The sequence below is a fragment of the Heptranchias perlo genome, unplaced genomic scaffold (assembly GCF_035084215.1).
Source record: "Heptranchias perlo isolate sHepPer1 unplaced genomic scaffold, sHepPer1.hap1 HAP1_SCAFFOLD_125, whole genome shotgun sequence".
Taxonomy (NCBI): Eukaryota; Metazoa; Chordata; class Chondrichthyes; order Hexanchiformes; family Hexanchidae; genus Heptranchias; species Heptranchias perlo.
The window spans coordinates 250315-269838 of record NW_027138483.1 but is presented as its reverse complement, the minus strand read 5'-3'; the positions used below and the strand labels follow the sequence as shown (position 1 = coordinate 269838).

Genomic DNA, 19524 nt, shown 5'->3' with positions numbered 1-19524 from the left:
AATGAAAGTCATCACGGATTTACAATAGCTAAATCGCGTTTGATTAAATTGAATGAGTTCTTTCATGAAATAACGGAGATAGTTGATGAGGGTTGTGCGTTTGATGTTGTGTGCTGGACTTTTAAAAAGCACCTGGAAAATATAACATTATCGAATTGTTAGCAAAATTGAAGCCCGTGGGATTACAGGAACAGTGGCAGCACGGATGCAACATTGGCAAGGGGACAGAAAGCAGAGAATAGTGGTGAATGGTTACTTTCAGACTGGAGGGACGTGAACAGTGGTGTTCCCCAGGGGTCGGTATTAGGATCACTGCTCATTTTGATATATATTAATGGCCTAGTCTTGAGTATAGAGTACATAATTTCTAAGTTTGCAGATGACACAAAACTCGGAAATGTAGGAAACAATGTGGAGGATAGGAACAGACTTCAGAAGGAAATAGACAGACTGGTGAACTGCACAGAAACATGGCAGATGGTATTTGAAGCAGAGAAGTGTGGAGTGATACATTTTGGTAGGAAGAAGGAGGAGAGGGAATATATACTAAATGGCACTATTTGATTGAGGGTGCAGGAACAGAGAGACCTGGGGTTGCACATATATCAAGCTTCATGATGGCAGGACAAGTTGAGAAGGCAGTTTAAAAAGTAAATGGGACGCTCGGCTTTATTAATAGAGACATAGCGTAAAAAAGCAAGGAAGTTATGGTAAACATTAATAAAACGTTCGTTAAGCCTCAGCTGGAGTATTGTGTCCAATTCTGGGCACCACAATTTAGGAAGGATATCTCGGCCTTCGAGAGGGTACAGAAGAGATTTACTAGAATTGTACCAGGGATGAGGGACTTCAGTTATGTGGAGAGATTGGAGAAGCTGGGGTTATTCTCCGTGGAGCAGAGAAAATGAAGGGGAGATTTGATAGCGGTGTTCAAAATCATGAACGGTTTTGATAGATTAAAGAAGGAGCAAATCTTTCCAGTGGTAGAAGGGTCGGTAGCCAGAAGGTGATCGGCAAAAGAGGCAGAAGCAGCATGAGGAATCATTTTCTTACCCAGTGAGTTGTTATGATCTGGGATTCACTGCCTGAAAGGGTGGTGGAAGCAAGTTCAATAGTAACATTCAAAAGGGAATTGGAAAAATACTTGAAGTGGAAAATTACATTGCTCTGGTGAAAGAGCAGTGAAATGGGACCAATTGGGTAGCCCTTTCGGAGAGATGGCATACGTACGATGGACAGAATGAAATCATCCTTTACAGTACCTACCATGATAATATCATACTGTGATACCTCTAGTGTAAGTGTAGAGTGCTACTAGTACCGGAGGAGCACGATTATCTCTACTGTAAGTGCAGCATGCCACAAGTACTGGGGAAGCACAGTTTTCTCTAGTGTCAGTGTAGTGTACCACAAGTAACGTAAAGCACAGTTATCTCCAGTGTAAGTTTAGTATACCACAAGTAATGTAAAGCACAGTTATCTCTAGTATAATTGTAGTATACCACAAGTAATGTAAAGCACATTTATCTCTAGTTTAAGTGTAGTACACCACAAGCACCGGAAAGCACAATTATCTCCAGTGTAAGTGTAGTATACCACAAGTAATGTAAAGCAGTTATCTCCAGTGTAAGTGTAGTATAGCTCAAGTAAAGTAAAGCACATTTATCCCTAGTTTAAGTGTAGTATACCACAAGTACTGTAAAGCACAGTTATTACTAGTGTAAGTGTAGTGTACCTCAAGTGATGAAAAGCAAAGTTATCTACAGTGTAAGTGTAGTGTACCACAAGTAATGTAAAGCACATTTATCTCCAGGGTAAGTGTAGAATACCACAAGTAATGTAAAGCACAGTTATCTCCAGTGTAATAGCAGTACACCAGAAGAAATGTAAAGCACAGTTATCTCCAATGCAAATGTAGTATACTACAAGTGATGTAAAGCACAGTTATCTAAAGTGTAAGTGGAGTGTACCACAAATAATGTAAAGCACAGTTATCTCTAGTTCAAGTGTAGTAGGCCACAAGTACTGTGAAGCCAGGATATCTCTAGTGTAAGTGTAGTATACCACAAGTAATGTAAAGCACAGTAATTTCTAGTGTACGTGTAGGGTACCACGAGTACCGGAGGAGCACATTTATCTTTAGTGAAAGTGTTGGGGCACCACGAGAGCCAGAGGAGTACGGCAAATTCTGGCATTAGTGTAGGGTATCACCAAAGGAGCAATGTCACAACTAATGTAAGTATAGGGCACCACTAGTATCGGAGAGCACGGTCACATCTAATGTAGGTACAGGGTATCACTAGTATCGGAGGAGCACATTCACATCTAATATAAGTATTGGGTATCACTAGTACCAGCAGAGCACAGTTATCTCTCATGTAAGTGTAAGGTGCCACTAGTACCAGAGACGCGCGCTCAGGTCTAATGCTGCAAGACTGCGGTCATCTCCAACATTGCAGGATTAGTTTCCGCAACTGCACTGAGAGAGTTGGGGCACTCGGTGTGAGTCAAATGCAGCGTCAGCGTGATTACTTCAAGGGTAGCTGCCTCCACCAGTCATGTAGTTATCGGGTCAGGACCGTTACTGGGAGATTCCACTTTCCATTTGTAAAGAATGTTTTAATTGTGTAATTTCTTAAAATGTCCAATAACCGTTTCAACTATTTCTCTGAATTCAATGCCTCAGACCAAAAAATCAACTTCTCTGAGTCTATTTGTTAAATGACTGTAACTAATGCTAGTTATGGTGCAACATGATTGACTCCCTGGACGATTGATGTGTGTATAAATGTAGGAATCCCTTCCATTGCCTCAGCTGTACACTGGTCAGAGTCGTGTCAGGTCCTGGAGATTTATCTATTCTCACAGAAAATGGGGCAACCAACTATTCTGCTGATAAAACAGATTTACTACCCGATTCTCGCAGCCGTCCGTGTCCCAGGTGAGCCGTTGTAACCTGTTTCTTGTCAATCTGTGTTAACTGTATCACTGTTCTTATTGCATGATCGATAAGGTAACGTTTTTCCCAAACGTCAGCGTTTCAGTGGATTTCGTGACCGTCTTGTCTCCCCGTGCAGAGTGAGCGCTGCAGCAGCTCATTATAATGTGTGGGTCGGTTTCCAAAGGTAGTGACTCGAATATTAATCCTGCTCTCACACTGGTCCGTGTTGATAATCACACCGAATGGAGCAAAATGCTTTCAACAGGTATCTCCACATATATTTCAAACAGTGGAATATTATTTCTCTCTTCTCTCTTTCTTACAGCGAACTTGATGACAATTGTGATTCTCTCCCGAGAAAACTGCGGCCTTTCCAAGTTTATCTCTGTCTACATGGTGGCCATGGCAACAGGAGATCTACTGGTCATGATCATCAATATTATAGTTTATTATATTTTCAGTTATCACTTCCCACTTTCATTCCTCTCCAACACTCCCGTGTGTAGGTTCATTCTATACATGACTGTTATCGCCCTCGATTTGTCTGTTTGGTTCACCGTCTCCTTCACATTTGACCGTTTTGTTGCTCTCTGCTGCCAGAAGTTTAAAAACAAGTATTGCAACGAGAGAACTGCGGCCGCGGTTATAACAACGGTCTCGTTTCTGATCTTTTTAAAGGACATCCCCTTTTTTTTTGCATTTGAGCCTCACCACATAATTAACAAAGTGCAGTGGGGCTGCCGGCCAAGAGTGGCAATTTTCTCCTCCCCTCAAGGTGCAACGTACGTCTGGTTTCACGTCATCTCGCTCATTTGTCTTCCTTTTTCATTGATTGCCTTGTTTAATTATTTGACCATCAGACGGATTTTAGTGGCTAATAGAAAGCGCAGGGGTCTGCGGGGACACAGCAGTGAGAATCAGTGTGATCCAGAGATGGAGAACCGAATGAAATCCATCATTTTACTCTTCACTGTGTCGGGCAGTTTTATACTGTTGTGGCTGACAGCTCTAGTGACTTTTGTAAGCACCGGACTGTCAAACCCCAATTATTACCGAGGTGACCACACAAACCCAGGATATATCGCCACCGAAGCCGGAGCTATGCTGAAGCATTTGAGTTCCTGTCCAAACACCTGTATTCATGCAGCTACCCAGAGGAAATTCAGAGAAGAGCTGAAGAAGCTGCTGAAATCTCCCTGGACACTGATTCTAAGATTGGTTGGAACACGAACTCCGAACTAGACCTCCCTTTGGAACATTAGAATTCAGTTTTAGCACCAATTCTATCTTAGACTGGGGTTCCCTCTCCTAACAGATTATTTAATGACGGTTCTTGTAAAAACTCACAGGTACGCGATTATATTTCCTGCACTTTATAGAATCTAGCGCCAACTTTGACCGCGGGTTTCGACAGTTCATTGGCCGACTGACTCCTGACAAATAAGGACAGTCCCCCTTAAGTATGAAAAGTGTCAGTGATGTAGTGAACTTTATTAGTGGAATAGAATATTTGATCAACGAGTTTAATATCACTGTGCGAGGAATGTAATTCAATTCTACCGTGTAATTGACAGGAAGATACATCAGTTTTCGGTAAAGATTCGATCGTTTCGAATTCCTGGTGAATTTACTTTTTCTCGGAGGTTTGATGAACACGGTGCTTGGACTGACGTCAGCTGCACCGACCGCTTCATCCTTCTCCAGTGAATAAGGAGCGGAGCCGCTGTCTCGTTCGCAGTGCTGCGAGGTTTCACCATTTTTGAATGTTAACAGTTGTTGCCTTGTTCGATCTGCTTTTTCTGAAATCTCGATTAATGAGAAATATTTGAAGGCTGTCCAGCAACATTAAAAATAAAGTCTTTACCTGTTGTCACTAAATGTATCTGACTGTTACTAATCTGAATCAGCGATCCGGTAAAACTGGTAAAATAATGTAAGAACCAAGAATGTAAAATAACCTTCATAATCAGGTAATTTGTTGCATCGTTCTGCAATGAATGCTCTCATATATTGGAATGGAATAATCCGCTCTGTGTGTTGATGCACAGATGCACATGTAATATCCCCTGCCCTTGGATCAAATGGTGTTGTTTGGGCATCCCAGTGCGAGGCTGTGCATTCGGAGTTCCGACCGGTCACACTGCAGACCGGGGTTTGAGAGCGTTGCCCGGTGCAAAGGTATCAGATGAAGACTTGTGCCAATTAACTGGCAATTCGTCCGCCCGCCTGTTTCTGTGTCTCGGATGAAACTGTTTCCCGATTTATCCTAATTGGTGCAAATTTCAGGGATTCTGTGACGCGTCACCAATTCTATTCAGGAGCTCGTGCATCTTTCACTCCTTGAAGTTTGTTTGTTCAGCAGTTAGATTTTAATTTTACAGTTCAAAGATAACAAATAAATCGCTAATATTGATATTTACTATTTAATTGTTGTAGCTTTTATTAGTCTGCTGGGCGTCAGCGCTGGGCACTGATTTTCTTCCCTTTAATATAACGTAAAATTTTCCAGACTGCGCTCCGTCCAGGCGAGGTTTAAAGACCAGGTGATAAATACAAACATTTCCCCCTCCATTTTTAACCATTTTAATATTGTGGGGGAAGACTGCCCACCATATCTTCCTCACATTAAAATCATAGTATCGTAGAATCATCGTATTGTACAGCACAGGTGGATGCCGTTCGGCCCATCCTGCCGGTTCTTTGAAAGAGCTATCCAATAAGTCTCATTCCCCGGCTCTTTCCCCATACCACTGCACAATGTTCCCAGCAAGTATTTATCCAATTCCCTTTTGAAAGTTACCATTGAAGCTGTTTTCACCACCCTTTCATCCAGTGCATTCCAGATCATTACAATTCTCTGCGTAAATTTCTCATGTGTCGTCTGGTTACCCACCCTTTCCGGCCCAACGAGGAAGGAGGCATTGCTGGATCTGGTTCTGGGGAATGAGATGGGTCAAGTGGAGCAAGTGTCAGTGAGGGAACATTTAGGGAACAGTGATCATAGTATCATAAGGTTTAGATTAGTTATGGAAAAGGAAAAGGACCAATCTGGAAAAAAATACTTAATTGGAGGAGGGCAAAATTCAGTGGCTTGAGAAGGAACCTGGCCCGGGTAAATTGGAATCAAAGATTGGCAGGCAAATATGTAATCGAACAATGGGCGGCCCTTAAAGAGGAGATGATTCAGGTAGTCTAAGTACATTCCCACGAGGGGAGAAAGGTAGGGCAACTAAATCCGGAGCTCCCTGGAGGATGAATGAGATCGAGAGTAAGATGAAGCTGAAAAAAGTGGGCGTATGACAGATGTCAGGTTGATAATACAAGTGAGAACCAGGCTGAATATATAAAGTTCAGAGGAGAAGTGAAAATGGAAATAAGAGGGGCAAAGAGAGATTATGACAATAGACTGGCGGCTAACATAAAAGTGAATCCAAAAGACTTCTATCGGCATGTAAACATCAAACGGGTAGTAAGAGGAGGTGTGCGGCCAATTAAGAACCAAGTCTGTACTTTCCCTTCGATTTCATGGGCTTGAATCGTAGCTAACAGTCTCTTACGTGGGACCGTATCAAATGCCTTCTGGAAGTGCATACAAATTACATCCATTGACATTCCCCTGTCCACTACTTTAGTCACCTCTTCAAAAAATTCAATCAGGTTTGTCAGGCACGATATACATTTCACAAATCCATGCTGGCTCCCTCTGATTAACTGAAAATTCTCGAGGTGTTCAGTCGCCCTATCCTTAATTTTCAACTCCGGCATTTTCCCCACAACAGATGTTAGGCTAACTGGTCTATAATTTCCTGTTTTCCCTCTCTCTCCTTTCTTAAAAACCGGAGTGACATATGCAATTTTCCAATCTAGAGGGACATTTCCTGAATCTGGAGAACTTTGAAAGATTATAGTTAGGACATCTTCAATCTGCTCACCTATTCCCTTTAAAACCCTGGGATGGAAATCATCTGGTCCTGGGGATTTGTCACTCTTTAGTGATATTATTTTCTTCATTTCTGTTGCTTTACTTATGTTAATTTTATCGAGTCCGTCTCCCCGATTCAATATAAGTTTTGTTGGGATTTCCGGCATGCTCTAAATACTGATGCAAAGTAATTATTCATCATGTCTGCCATTTCCCCATTGTCAATGACAATATCCCCACTTTCAATTTTTAAGGGGCCAACACTGCTCCTGATCACCTTCTTTTTCATAATGTAACTATAAAGATTCTTTGTTTTGGTTTGATATCACTTGCAAGTTTCTTTTCATACTCTCTTTTTGTAGCTCTTACCATCTGTTTTGTGGCCCTTTGTTGATCTTTGTATCTTTCCCAATCGCCAGGATCTGTGCTATTTTTTGCCATTTATATGCCCTTTCCTTATGTCTTATACTGTCCCTCACCTCTTTAGTTGCCCATGGCTGTTTTATTTTGGCAAGTAGAGTTCTTGCCCCTCAGGGGTATAAACCGATTCTGTATCACGTTAAATGTGTCTTTAAACATTTCGCACTGATCATTGGTCGTTTTACCCATTAACAGATTTGCCCAGTTTACTGTGGACAGTCTCTCTCTCATCCCATTGAAATCGGCCTTACCCAAGTCTAGAATCTGAGCAGCTGATTCACTTTTTTCCCTTTCAAACACTACCTTGAACTCGATCATGTTATGATCGCTATTGGATAGATGTTCGCGTACAGTTAAGCCGTTAACTAAATTTGGTTCATTACTCATTACTAAATCTAGCATGGCTTGCCCCCTTGTTGCCTCTAGGACATACTGCACATGCACTCCAAGGCCTCTCACTTCCTCTAACCGTCTCAATATATTCCTGTTTACTGCGTATTCCCTTTTACTGTTTGCCCTCCCTAAGTGCATTACCTCACACTTCTCCGGGTTGAACTCCATTTGCCACTTTTCCACCCACTCCACCAACCCATTAATATCTTCTTGGATTCGACAGCTATCCTCTTCACTATCAACTGCAACGCCAATTTTTGTGTCTTCTGCCAATATTCCAACCGTGTCCTCTATATTCAAACCCAATTACTTAATATGTACCACAAACAGCAAGGAACACAAAACTGAGCCCCGTGGCACACCACTGGAAACGGATTCACATTCGCAAAGACATCCATCGACTTTTACCCTTTGTTTCCTGTTACTGAGCTAATTTTGCAACCAATTTGACACGTTTCCCTGTATCCCATGGGCTTTTACCTTTCTGACCAGTCTGCCATGTGGAACCTTGTGAAATGCCTTACTAAAATCAATGTAGACAATATCCACTATACTACCGTCATCAATCCTCCTTGTCACTTCCTCAAATAATTCAATCAGGTTTGTAAGGCATGACCTTCCCTGAACAAATCCTTGCTGACTATCCCTGATTAAACCATGCCTTTCCAAGTGACAGTTTAACCTATCTCTCAGTATTGATTCTAATCGTTTGACCACCACCGAGGTAAGACTGACCGGCCTATAATTGTTGGCCTTTCCCTTGTACCCTTTTTAAACAATGGTACTACGTTTGCAGTCTTCCAGTCCTCCGGTACCTCCCCTGTATATAGTGAGGATTGGAAAATGATGCTCAGAGCATCTTTTATTTCCTGCCTGGTTTCCTTCAATAGCCTAGGAAACAATGCACCCGGACCTAGTGACTTATCAACTTGCAAGGATTCCAGTCCTTCTAGTGCTTTCTCTCTCGTTATGTTTACCTTATCCAATGTTTCATACCGCTCCTCTTTAACTTCTACGTCCGGATCATCCCTTTCTTTTGTGAATACGGAGACAACATATTCATTTAAAACCCTGCTCACATCTTCTGCGTCTGCACATACGTTACCCTTATCATCCCTGATAAGTTCCACCTTTTCCTCAGCTATCCTCTTGTTCTTAATATACTAATACAACATCTTTGGATTTTCTTTAATCTTACTAGCTAATATTTGTTCATGCCCTCTCTTTGCATTCCTTATTTCCCTTTTTACGTCATCCCTGTATTTTCTATGCTCCTCTCGGCTTTCCGCAGTATGAAGCTGTCATAAGCTTTCTTTTTCTGCTTTATCTTGCCCCGTATGCTTCCAGACAACTACACGGCTCTAAATTTGGCAGTGCCATACCTTTTCCTTTGAGGGGACGTGTCTGCATTGTACCCATAGAATTTCACTTTTTCGTGCCAACCACCGGCTTGCCACTGAGTTCTCCTCAAGTAGTTGTGTCCAGTCCACTTCTGCCAAATCACCTCTTAGTTCTGCAAAATTTGCCTTCCCCCCAATTTAAAACGTTTGCTTCTAATTTAACTCTGTCCTTTTCCATAATAATGCTAAAACTAACTGAATTTTCATCACTATCCCCAATATGGTCACCCAGTATCACTTCACCCACTTGCCTATCTTCATTTCACAGGATTCAATCTAGAATTGCATCCCCTCTTGTTGGGCTTGTCACGTAGTGGCTAAAAAAAGTTCTCCTGGACACATATAAAGAATTTTAGGCCCTCTGTGCCCCTCACACTGTTTGAATCCAAATTGATGTTAGGGTAGTTGAAGTCCCCTACTATTATTGCCCTCTTATTTTTGAACTCAGTAATTTGCCTATATCTTTGTTTTTCTATCTCCCTTTCGCTATTCGGGGGTTGATAGCACACTCCTAGTGTTGTGACTGTAACCTTTCTTATTTCTTAGTTCAACCCATACGACCTTGATTGATGATCCATTTCGCATATCAACCCTTCTCACAACTGTAATTGAATATTTAACCAATAATGCTGCCACCCCTCCTTTTTAATACCCACTCTATCCTGCCTGAAAACTCGATATCCACAGATATTGAGCTGCCAATTATCCCCCTCTTTAAACCAGGTTATAGCAATGATATCATGCTGCCACGTGTCGATCTGTGCCCTTAGCTCGTCTGCTTTGTTTGTAATACTCATTGCATCGAAGTATATACCCTTTAACCCCGTCGAATTCCTGTGCTGAACACAATTTAAACTTTGCTTCCTCGGCCTTTCTGAGTCGCTGACGACGTCACTAACTGCTTTTCTACTGGTCTGAATTTGTCCTATTATTACCTGGCTTTGGTTCCCATCCCCCTGCTATACTAGTTTAAACCCTCCGCAAAATAAGTAACAAATGCCCCCTATAGTAACTTCACTGGTGGTGACGCGATACTAACTTCACAGTTAGTGGCCCGATACTAACTTCATTGGTGATGACCCTATACTAAGTTCGCTGTTAGGGGCCCTATACTAACTTCATTGGTGGTGACCCTATACTAAATTCGCTGTTAGGGGCCCGATACTAACTTCATTGGTGGTGACCCTACATCAACTTCACTGGTGGTGACTATACTAAATTTACTGTTGGGGTCATATACTAACTTCACTGTTGGTGGCCCTATACTAACTTCATTGGTGATGACCCAATAGCAACTTCACTGGTGGTGACTCCATACAAAATTCACTGTTGGGGTCATATACTAACTTCACTGTTAGGGGCGCTATACTAACTTCACTAGTGGTGACCCTATACTATCTTCACTGGTGACCTTACACTAACTTCACTAGTGGTGACCCTATACTATCTTCACTGGTGACCTTACACTAACTTCACTGGTGGTGACCCTATTCTAACTTCACTGGTGTTGACTCCAACGAACTTCCCTGGTGGTGATCCGATACTAACTTCCATATGGTAACCCTACATTAACTTCACTGATATTCTCACCACACTAAATTCACTGGTGGTGACGTTATACTCAATACATTGGTGGTGAAACTATACTAAAGTCACTGGTGGAGATCCAATATTAAATTCACTGGTGGTCACCCCAGCCCAACTTCACTGGTGGTGACTCTGTACTAAATTCACTGTTAGGGGCCCTATACTATCTTCACTGTTAGGGGCACTATCCCAAATTCACTGGTGGTGACCCTATACTCAATTCACTTGTGATGACCCTGCACTAAATTTACTGGTGGTGACCCGATACTCTCTTCACTGGTGGTGTCCCGATACTCTCTTCACTGGTGGTGACCGTATACTAACTTCACTGGTGGTGACCCTATACTAACTTCACTGGTGGTGACCCTATAGTAACTTCACTGGTGGTGACCCTATATTAACTTCACTGGTGGTGACGTTCTTCAAACATTACTGTTATTATTGCTTTCTCACATTGCTGCTGATTATTCCGTATTCCCACTATATTCGTAATGACATTACTGCTGCTGATTATGATACAAGTTTCAACACCTGGTACCTCAAGCGTCCGCTGCTAAAAAAACACATAAATGCCTTTATTACTTGCTTGCTCGATTGAGACAAAGATGTCCTCGCCAACCCCCGTCACCCCATGAACTCAAGATCCTCAAAACCATTACTATTTGTAACATATTCTGGCGAAAAGTGCTCATAGTATCATAATGTCATAGTAGGTCCAGCACAGAAGGAGGCCATTCAGCCCTTCGTCCCTGTGCTGGCGCTTTGAAAAAGCTATCCAATTAATCCCATCCCTCTGATCTTTCCCCACAGCTCCGTATTTTTTTCCATTCAAGTATTTATCCAATTCCCTTTTAAAAGTTACTTCTGAATCTGTTTCCAGCACTCTTTCTGACAATGCATTCCAGATCATTACAACTTCCTGCAAAAAATATCCTCATTTCGCCTCTGGCTCTTTCACTGATCACCTTATAGCCGTGTCCTCTGTTTCCTAACCTTCTGCCACTGGAAACAGTTACACTTTATTTATTTAATCAAAACCGTTCATGATTTTGAACACCTCTACCAAATATCCCCTAACTTTCCCTGCTGTAAGGTGAGCAACCACAGATTCTCCAGTCTCCCCACATATATGAAGTCCCTCATCCCTGGAACCTTTCTTGTAAATCTCTTCTATACCCATTCCAAGGCCTGACATCTTTCCTAAAGTGTGGTACCCAAAATTGAACACAATACTCCAGCTGAGGCCTAACCAGTGTTTTATAGAGGTTTAACATAACTTCCCTGCTTTTGTACTCTATGCCTCTGTTGTTAACGTCCAGGATCCCGTATGCTTTTTAACAACCTTCTCAACTTGTCCTGCCGCGTTCAAAGATATTTATTCCCCGTTCTCTCTGCTCCTGCACCTTATTGGAGCTCCAGATTTTCACTTCGTAGGAACCTATCGACTCTGTACCCCAATCCATTCCTCCTTGAAGGCAGCCCTTTGTTCAATTGCTGCTTTGCCTCCCAATTTGTGATTCCAATCCACATCAACGAGATCGCTTTTCAACTCACTGAAATTTGTCTTCCTGCAGTTAAGTTTTTTTTTAGATTTGATTGTTCCTTGTCCTTTTCCATAACGATTCTAAACCTAAGGATATTATGATCACTGTTCCCCAAATGCTCCCCCACTGGGTTTGGCTGGAGACATATTGATCCAGAAGTTTCTCTTGTACACATTTCAGGAATTCCTCCCCCTCTTCGCCCTTTACACTTGTATTGTCCCAGTCTATAGTTGGATAATTGAAGTGCCCCATTATTATTACATAAGAACATAGCAACATAATAAATAGGAGCAGGAGTAGGCCATACGGCCCCTCAAGCCTGCTCCACAATTGAGTAAGATCATGGTTAATCTTCGACCTCAACTCCACTTTCCCGCTCGATCTCCATATCCCTTGATTCCGCTAGAGTCCAAAAAGCTATCTCGCTCAGCCTTGAATATCCGCAACGAGTGAGCATCCACAGCCCTCTGTGGTATAGAATTCCAAATGATCTCGATCCCCTGAGTGAAGAAATTGCTCCACAACTCAGTCCTAAACGTCCCACCCCTTATCTTGAGACTATGCCCTCTCGTTCTGGACTCTCCAGCCAGGGGAATCATTCTGTCTACCCTGTCAAGCTCTCTTAAAATATTATACGTTTCAAAGAGATCATTCTTCTAAACCCCAGAGAGTGTAGGCCAAATCGAGTCAATCTTTCTTCATAGGACAACACTCTCATCCCAGGAATTAATCGAGTGAACCTTCGCTGCACCGCCTCTAAGGCTTCTATCCTTCCTTAGGTAAGGAAACTAAAACTGCCTACAATACTATAGGTGTGGTCTCAACAAAGCCTTGTACAATTGCAGCAAGACCTCCTTACTATTGTACTCCAAACCCCTTGCAATAAAAGCCCACATACTATTTGCCTTCCTAATTGCGTGCTGTACCTGCATGTTAAATTTCTGTGTTTCTTGTACCAGGACACCCAAATCCCGCTCAACACCAACATTTAATACTTTTCCACCATTTAACAAATATTCAGTTTTTCTCTTCTTACTACCAAAATGAATAACCTCACATTTCTCCACATTATACTCCATCTGCCAACTTCTTGCCCACTCACTTAACCTGCCGATATCCCTTTGCAGACCATTTGCAGTCCTCCTCAAAGCTTACTTTCTCAGCTAGCTTTATATCGTCAGTAAACTTGGATACATTACTCTCGGTCCCTTTATCTGAGCTATTAATATAAATTGTAAATAGCTGAGGCCCAAGCACTGATCCCTGCAGCCACCCATTAGTTACAGCCTGCCAACCTGAGAATGACCCGTTTATTCCTACTCTCTGTTTTCTCTCCTTTAATCAATCCTCTATCCATGCTAATATATTACCCCCAACCCCATGAGCCATTACCTTGTGTAACTACCCGTTGTGACTCACCTTATCGAATGTCTTTTGAAAATTCATGTATACTACAATGGGCCGAATGGCATTCTCCTGTTCTGTACCTACTATCACACTAAGTCACTAAAATGCATCTAGTGTAATTGTAGGGTGCCACCAGTAACGGTGGAGCGAGGTTTTCTCTAGTGTATGTGTGGTATTCCATGAGTCTCAGAGGAGCACAGTTATCTGGTGTAAGTGTGGTATACCATGAGTACCTGAGGAGCGCGGATATCTCTCGTGTAAGCATGGTATACCATGAATACCTGATGAGCGCGGTTATCTCTCGTGTGTGTGTGGTATACCATGAGTACCTGAGAAGCGCGGTTATCTCTCGTGTAAGTGTTGTATACCATGAGTACACGAGGAGCACAGTTATCACTAGTGTTTGTGTGGTATACCATGAGTACCTGAGGATCGCGGTTATCTCGAGTGTAAGTGTGGTATACCATGAGTATCTGAGGCACGCGGATATCTCTAGTGTAAGGGTTACCACAAGTACAGGAGGAGCACGGTCACATCTAATGTAAGTGTAGGGGCACCACTATTACCGGAGGAGCACGGTCACCTCTATTGTAAGTGTAGGGGACCCACTAGAACCGGAGTAGCACGGTCACCTCTATTGTAAGTGTAGGGGCACCACTAGTACAGGAGGAGCACGGTCATCTCTATTGTAAGTGTAGGGGTACCACTGGAACCGGAGGAGCACGGTCACCTCTATTGTAAGTGTAGGGGACCCACTAGTACAGGAGGAGCACAGTCACCTCTATTGTAAGTGTAGGGGACCCACTAGTACAGGAGGAGCACGGTCACCTCTATTGTAAGTGTAGGGGACCCACTAGTACAGGAGGAGCACGGTCACCTCTATTGTAAGTGTAGGGGCACCACTAGTACCGGAGAAGGGTGATCAGGTTTAATGCTGCAAGACTGAGGTCATCACCAGTATTGCAGGATTAGGTTCCGCACCTGTTGCTGGTGGAGTTGGGTCACCGGGAGTGAGTCTAAGGCAAGGTCAGGGCGATTACTTCAAATGTAGCTGCCTCCACCAGTCCTGTAGTTATAGGGTCAGGACGAGTATTGGGAGATTCACACTTTCCATTTGTAAAGAATGTTTTAAATGTGTGATTTTTTAAACTGTCCACTAATAATTCCAACTATTTCTCTGAATTCGATGTCTCAGACCAAAAAAGAACTTCCCTTAGTCTATTTGACTGTGAGCAATGTTAATTATGATGTAACCTGATTGACTCCCTGGTGAATTGATATGGGTATAAATATAGTGATCCCTTCTCCCGTCTCAGCCAGGCACTAGTCAGAGACATTCAGCTCCGACAGAATTCATCCATTCTCACAGAAAATGGGGCAAATAACTACACTGCTGATAAAAGAGATTTACTACCCGATTCTCGCAGCCGTCGGTGTCCCAGGTGAGCTATTTTAACCTGTTAGTTGTTATTCGCTGTTAATTGTATCACTGTTCTTACCGCATGTTGGATAAGGTAACGTATTTCCCAGATGTCAGCATTACACAGTCAGTAGTTACCGGAACCAACTCGTGAACCATGGGTCTGCAATTTCTGCGTTCCCCTTAATCTGATCATTTCACTGATGTTACAATATTCTTTGAAGCTCCAATACAAGCGTTTTAGCGGAATTACAGACCGTTTCTTCACCCCGTGCAGAGTGAGCGCTGCAGCAGCTCATTCCACTGTGTGGGTCGGTTTCCCAGGCAGTGACTCGAATATTAATCCTGCTCTCACACTGCTCCGTGTTGATAATCACACTGAATGGAGCAAAATGCTTTCAACAGGTATCTGCAAATATATTTGCAATTAGACACTGGAATATTATTTCTCTCCTCTCTCTTTCTTACAGCGAACTTGATGACAATTGTGATTCTCTCAAGAGGAAACTGCGGCCTTTCGAATTGTATCTCTGTCTACATGGTGGCCATGGCAACAGCGGATCTCCTGGTCATGATCATCAATATAATTTTCAGTTATCACTTCCCACTTTCATTCCTCTCCCACACTCCCGTGTGTAGGTTCATTTTATACATGGCCACTGTCACCCTCGATTTGTCTGTTTGGTTCACCGTCTCTTTCACATTTGACCGTTTTGTAGCTCTCTGCTGCCGGAAGTTTAAAACCAATTATTGCACCGAGAGAACTACGGCCGCGGTTATAACAACGGTCTCTGTCCTTATTTTTTTAAAGGGCATCCCCATTTTGTTTGTATATTCACATGAACAAATAATTAACAAAGTTCAGTGGGGCTGCCGGTCTAGTGAGGCTTTTCTCTCCTCACCTCCAGCAATACCGTACGGCTGGTTTCACGGCATCTCGCTCATTTGGCTTCCTTTTACTTTAATTGCCTTGTTTAATTCTTTGACCATCAGACGGATTGCAATGGCGAATAGAACCCGCAGGAGACTCCGGGATCACAACAGTGAGAATCAGAGTGATCCAGAAATAGGGAACCGAAGGAAATCCATCATTTTACTGTTCACTATATCGGGCAGTTTTATACTGTTATGGCTGACAACTTCTGTGAGTTTTGTAACTACCAGACTGACAAACACCAATTATTACCGAGGGGACCGCACAAACCCAGCATATATCGCCGCAGAAACCGGAGCGATGCTGAAGTATTTGAGTTGTTGTCCAAACACGTGTATTTATGCAGCTACCCAGAGGAAATTCAGAGAAGAGCTGAAGAAGCTGCTGAAATCTCCCTGGACACTGATTCTAAGATTGGTTAAAAATGAAAGAAATGCGAACTAGAGCTCCCTTTGGGACATTAGATTTCACTTTCAGCCTCTATTCCAGTTTAGACTGAGGTTCCCTCTCCTCACCGCTACATAAAGATGGTTCTTATAAAAACCCACAGGTCTGCGATTACATATGTGATTTCAATTCCATTTCATGCTAACTTTGACCGATGGTTTCTAAAGTTCATTGGCCGAGTGATTCCTAAAATGTAAGGATATCAGCCGTTACTTCTGTCTCAGAGATGAAGTGAGCTTTAATAGTGGAATAGAATATTTGATCACCGAGTTTAATATCACTGTGCGAGGACGGTAATTAAATTCTGCCGTGTAATTGACAGGAAAATCCATCCGTTTTAGGTAAAGATTCGGTCGTTTAGAACTCCTGGTGAATTTACTTTTTCCGGGAAATATGATGAAAATATTTCTTGGACTGGTGTCAGCTGCACCGACCGTCTCATCCCTTCTCCAGGGAATAAGGAGGAGCCGCTGTCTCGTTCGCAGTCTTGCGAGGTTTCAGCATTTATTTAATGTTAACAGTTGTTGCCTTGTTTTATCTGCTTTTTTATGAGATCTCGATTAATTAGAAATACTTGTAGGCTGTCTGGCAACATCAAACATAACGTTTTTATTTGTTGTTATTAAATGTAACACAGGGATCCTGACTGCTATTAATCTTAATCAACGACCCAGTAAAAATGATAAAGTAACGTGAGAAGTAGGAATTTATAACAATCAGGACATTTGAGGCAATCAATACTTTCAGATATTGAGAAGGATTAATCCACTGTGTGTGTTGGTGCAGAGACAGTAGCATCTAATGCCCCCTCCGCTTTTACCAAGGCTGTGCATCGGAGTTCAGTCCGGTAACACTGCAGACCGGGTTTGAGAGCGTTGCTCGGTGCGAAGGCATCAGATGGCGACCTGAGGCAATTAACTAAAACTTTGTCCTCCCGCCAGTTTTTGTGCCTCGGATGAAACTGTTTCCGAATTTATCCTGCAGTAAAGGGGTTACAGATTGGAAGATGTCGAGGAGAGGCTGCCCCTGGGAATGGTCAAATCCACCGTTCACACTGCAGCATGTGTGAGATCATCAGAGGAGATGTCTCTGACTGCTTCCATTGTTCTATTCAGTACACGCGGTTACACATGGCATACAGACAGCGCTTTGTGTTCGTTCGATCTTTACAAACTCTGTGATTGATGGGCACCGCAAATATTGATTGCTGTGTTGTTTCAAATTTCCTTTAAAATTTATTGACATTCATGTGTTTTATTTTGGTCTGCCGATTTATAATTTTAGCGAGATGCATTCCATCGGCTGGACAGCTGAACAGCGTGAAATTTCTATACTTACCTCATAGATAGGGACTAAACTCGCCACAAAACGCTGGGGCTTGTCCATTCCAGTGTAAGTTCCTTTTTAACAGCGTGGTAAGTCTTAATTACTGCCAAACAATCTCTCTGGCCCTGAAAATTAACGTTTACAAGTATGGAGTCTCTTTCCTTCAGCTTCTAATTATTGTCGGACATTTAAAAAGTATTTTGAAACATTTTAAAAGACATTTTCTATCCCTCTCTTTACTTCACTCACTGCGCCTAATTTGACATTGAATTCATTATTCCAACTTAAACTTCCTGGTCGAGACTCTGTTCTGCTCATCATTAACGATTCTTCAATCTGATTGGTCATGGAGATACGAAGTTGCTTGAGCTGTTCACAAAGCGACCAGATGTCTATTAGAGGGCGCAACGCCATTTGGCTGCCCCGTTGACAGCAACGTGCCGTCAAAACCCCAGAGAAAGCCTTTAACTAAGAGCAAGTCTAACGAAAGGCTGGCGTCGTTCACAGCAAAATCCGGCCCAATGTATATTTGGTTTATTAAGGGGCAAAAACCTAACGGTAAAAACATGCTGAGGCTCATCCTCTCAGCAATGCGAAATCGCAGCTCACCAGATATACAGCGCCCCCTGCTGACTGTGAAAGGAAATTACACTCGCTTCACCTTTCCTTCCACCTGCCAGGAGCACAGGCAGGGTCAGAACACCAGGTCTCTGAAAAAGGCTCCACAGATAATTTCATCTCATGCTTTTTAAAGGTGCGGATTGTAAAAGCACTACACGTGTGCAGCAAGTCAGTGACTGGGAATGAGCAGCTGCCCAGGTATTGAGAGATCAGAGACAGGGAAACAATTTTTGCTGATTCACTTCAGCTGTGGTATTTTATTTCGCTTATTTTTCACAGGAGAGGAGAAAAAGATCACCACAGAGTTAATAATAAACATTCACAGATCCTCTCGCCAGCAACAAACCCTAAGCTTTTAGAAATGCATCATTCCATCGTCTACCTTTTCTGTTAATATTGTGACTGTGCTGAGACTATTTATCGCGTGTTACATTTCAATTTGCAGAAGCAAGAATCAGAATCGACGTTAGTCCAGGAAATGCAGAGAGGGAGAGAGAGTGGGAGAAATGAAAGAAAACGTTCCACAAACGCGGGGATTTCCAGCATTTATTTAGCGGTTAAAATGTTCCTTTCTGTTAGCCATTTCCATCAGCCGCATCACTGACGACCCCAGGCAGCGGCTGCACACTTAAGGCCCAGACAGCGGAGTTTGGGGAATATCTTGGAGTGTCGATATTCAGCTGTCCAATGTCACAGGCTAGGGTTGCGAAAGTAAATGACATACCGTAACCCCGCAAAGTGGAAAACCTTCCCAGGTTCCTAGCGATTATCGTCACAATTCCATCAATAGAGATAAAGTGGTTACATTTCTTGGAATATTTATTTTCTTTATTTTTCAAATTTTGTGCCCATTTATTAAGATATAAAATTCTCATAATATTGGCCATTAACTTTCAACAGAGTGTTAAGGATCCATTGGTCAACAGAGGAAAGCTCATTCAAAGTTTCTGTTAAGTATGAACTGATAGCACAGGCAGTGTGTGAGGACTTCAGTATGAACTGATAGCGCAGGCAGTGTGTGAGGACGACAGTATGAACTGATAGCACAGACAATGTGTGAGGATTGCAGTATGAACTGATAGCACAGGCAGTGTGTGGGGACTGCAGTATGAACTGATAGCACAGGCAATGTGTGAGGATTGCAGTATGAACTGATAGCACA

The 19524-nt window shown here is 42.6% G+C and overlaps 2 protein-coding genes across 2 annotated transcripts; both read left to right on the top strand.

Annotated features, from left to right (window-relative positions):
- Nucleotides 1-2871: 2871 nt before the first annotated feature.
- Nucleotides 2872-4183, top strand: LOC137308247 (probable G-protein coupled receptor 139). The gene is made up of 2 exons (XM_067977081.1): nucleotides 2872-2941; nucleotides 3267-4183. Exons 1-2 carry the CDS (start codon nucleotides 2872-2874, stop codon nucleotides 4181-4183), a joined length of 987 nt encoding a protein of 328 aa, XP_067833182.1.
- Nucleotides 4184-13877: 9694 nt separating this feature from the next.
- On the top strand, nucleotides 13878-16412 carry LOC137308246 (probable G-protein coupled receptor 139). The gene is made up of 3 exons (XM_067977080.1): nucleotides 13878-14111; nucleotides 14984-15056; nucleotides 15505-16412. The coding sequence occupies exons 1-3, from the start codon at nucleotides 13878-13880 to the stop codon at nucleotides 16410-16412; spliced, it is 1215 nt and encodes a 404-aa protein (XP_067833181.1).
- Nucleotides 16413-19524: the final 3112 nt, after the last annotated feature.

Coding starts and splice junctions, on each gene's coding strand:
- LOC137308247 (XM_067977081.1), top strand. CDS start 2,872: ATGGGGCAACCAACTATTCTGCTGATAAAACAGATTTACTACCCGATT. Junction 2,942..3,266: donor CGCAGCCGTCCGTGTCCCAG/GTGAGCCGTTGT, acceptor TCTTTCTTACAG/CGAACTTGATGACAATTGTG.
- LOC137308246 (XM_067977080.1), top strand. CDS start 13,878: ATGGTATACCATGAATACCTGATGAGCGCGGTTATCTCTCGTGTGTGT. Junction 14,112..14,983: donor GGCACGCGGATATCTCTAGT/GTAAGGGTTACC, acceptor CCATTCTCACAG/AAAATGGGGCAAATAACTAC. Junction 15,057..15,504: donor CGCAGCCGTCGGTGTCCCAG/GTGAGCTATTTT, acceptor TCTTTCTTACAG/CGAACTTGATGACAATTGTG.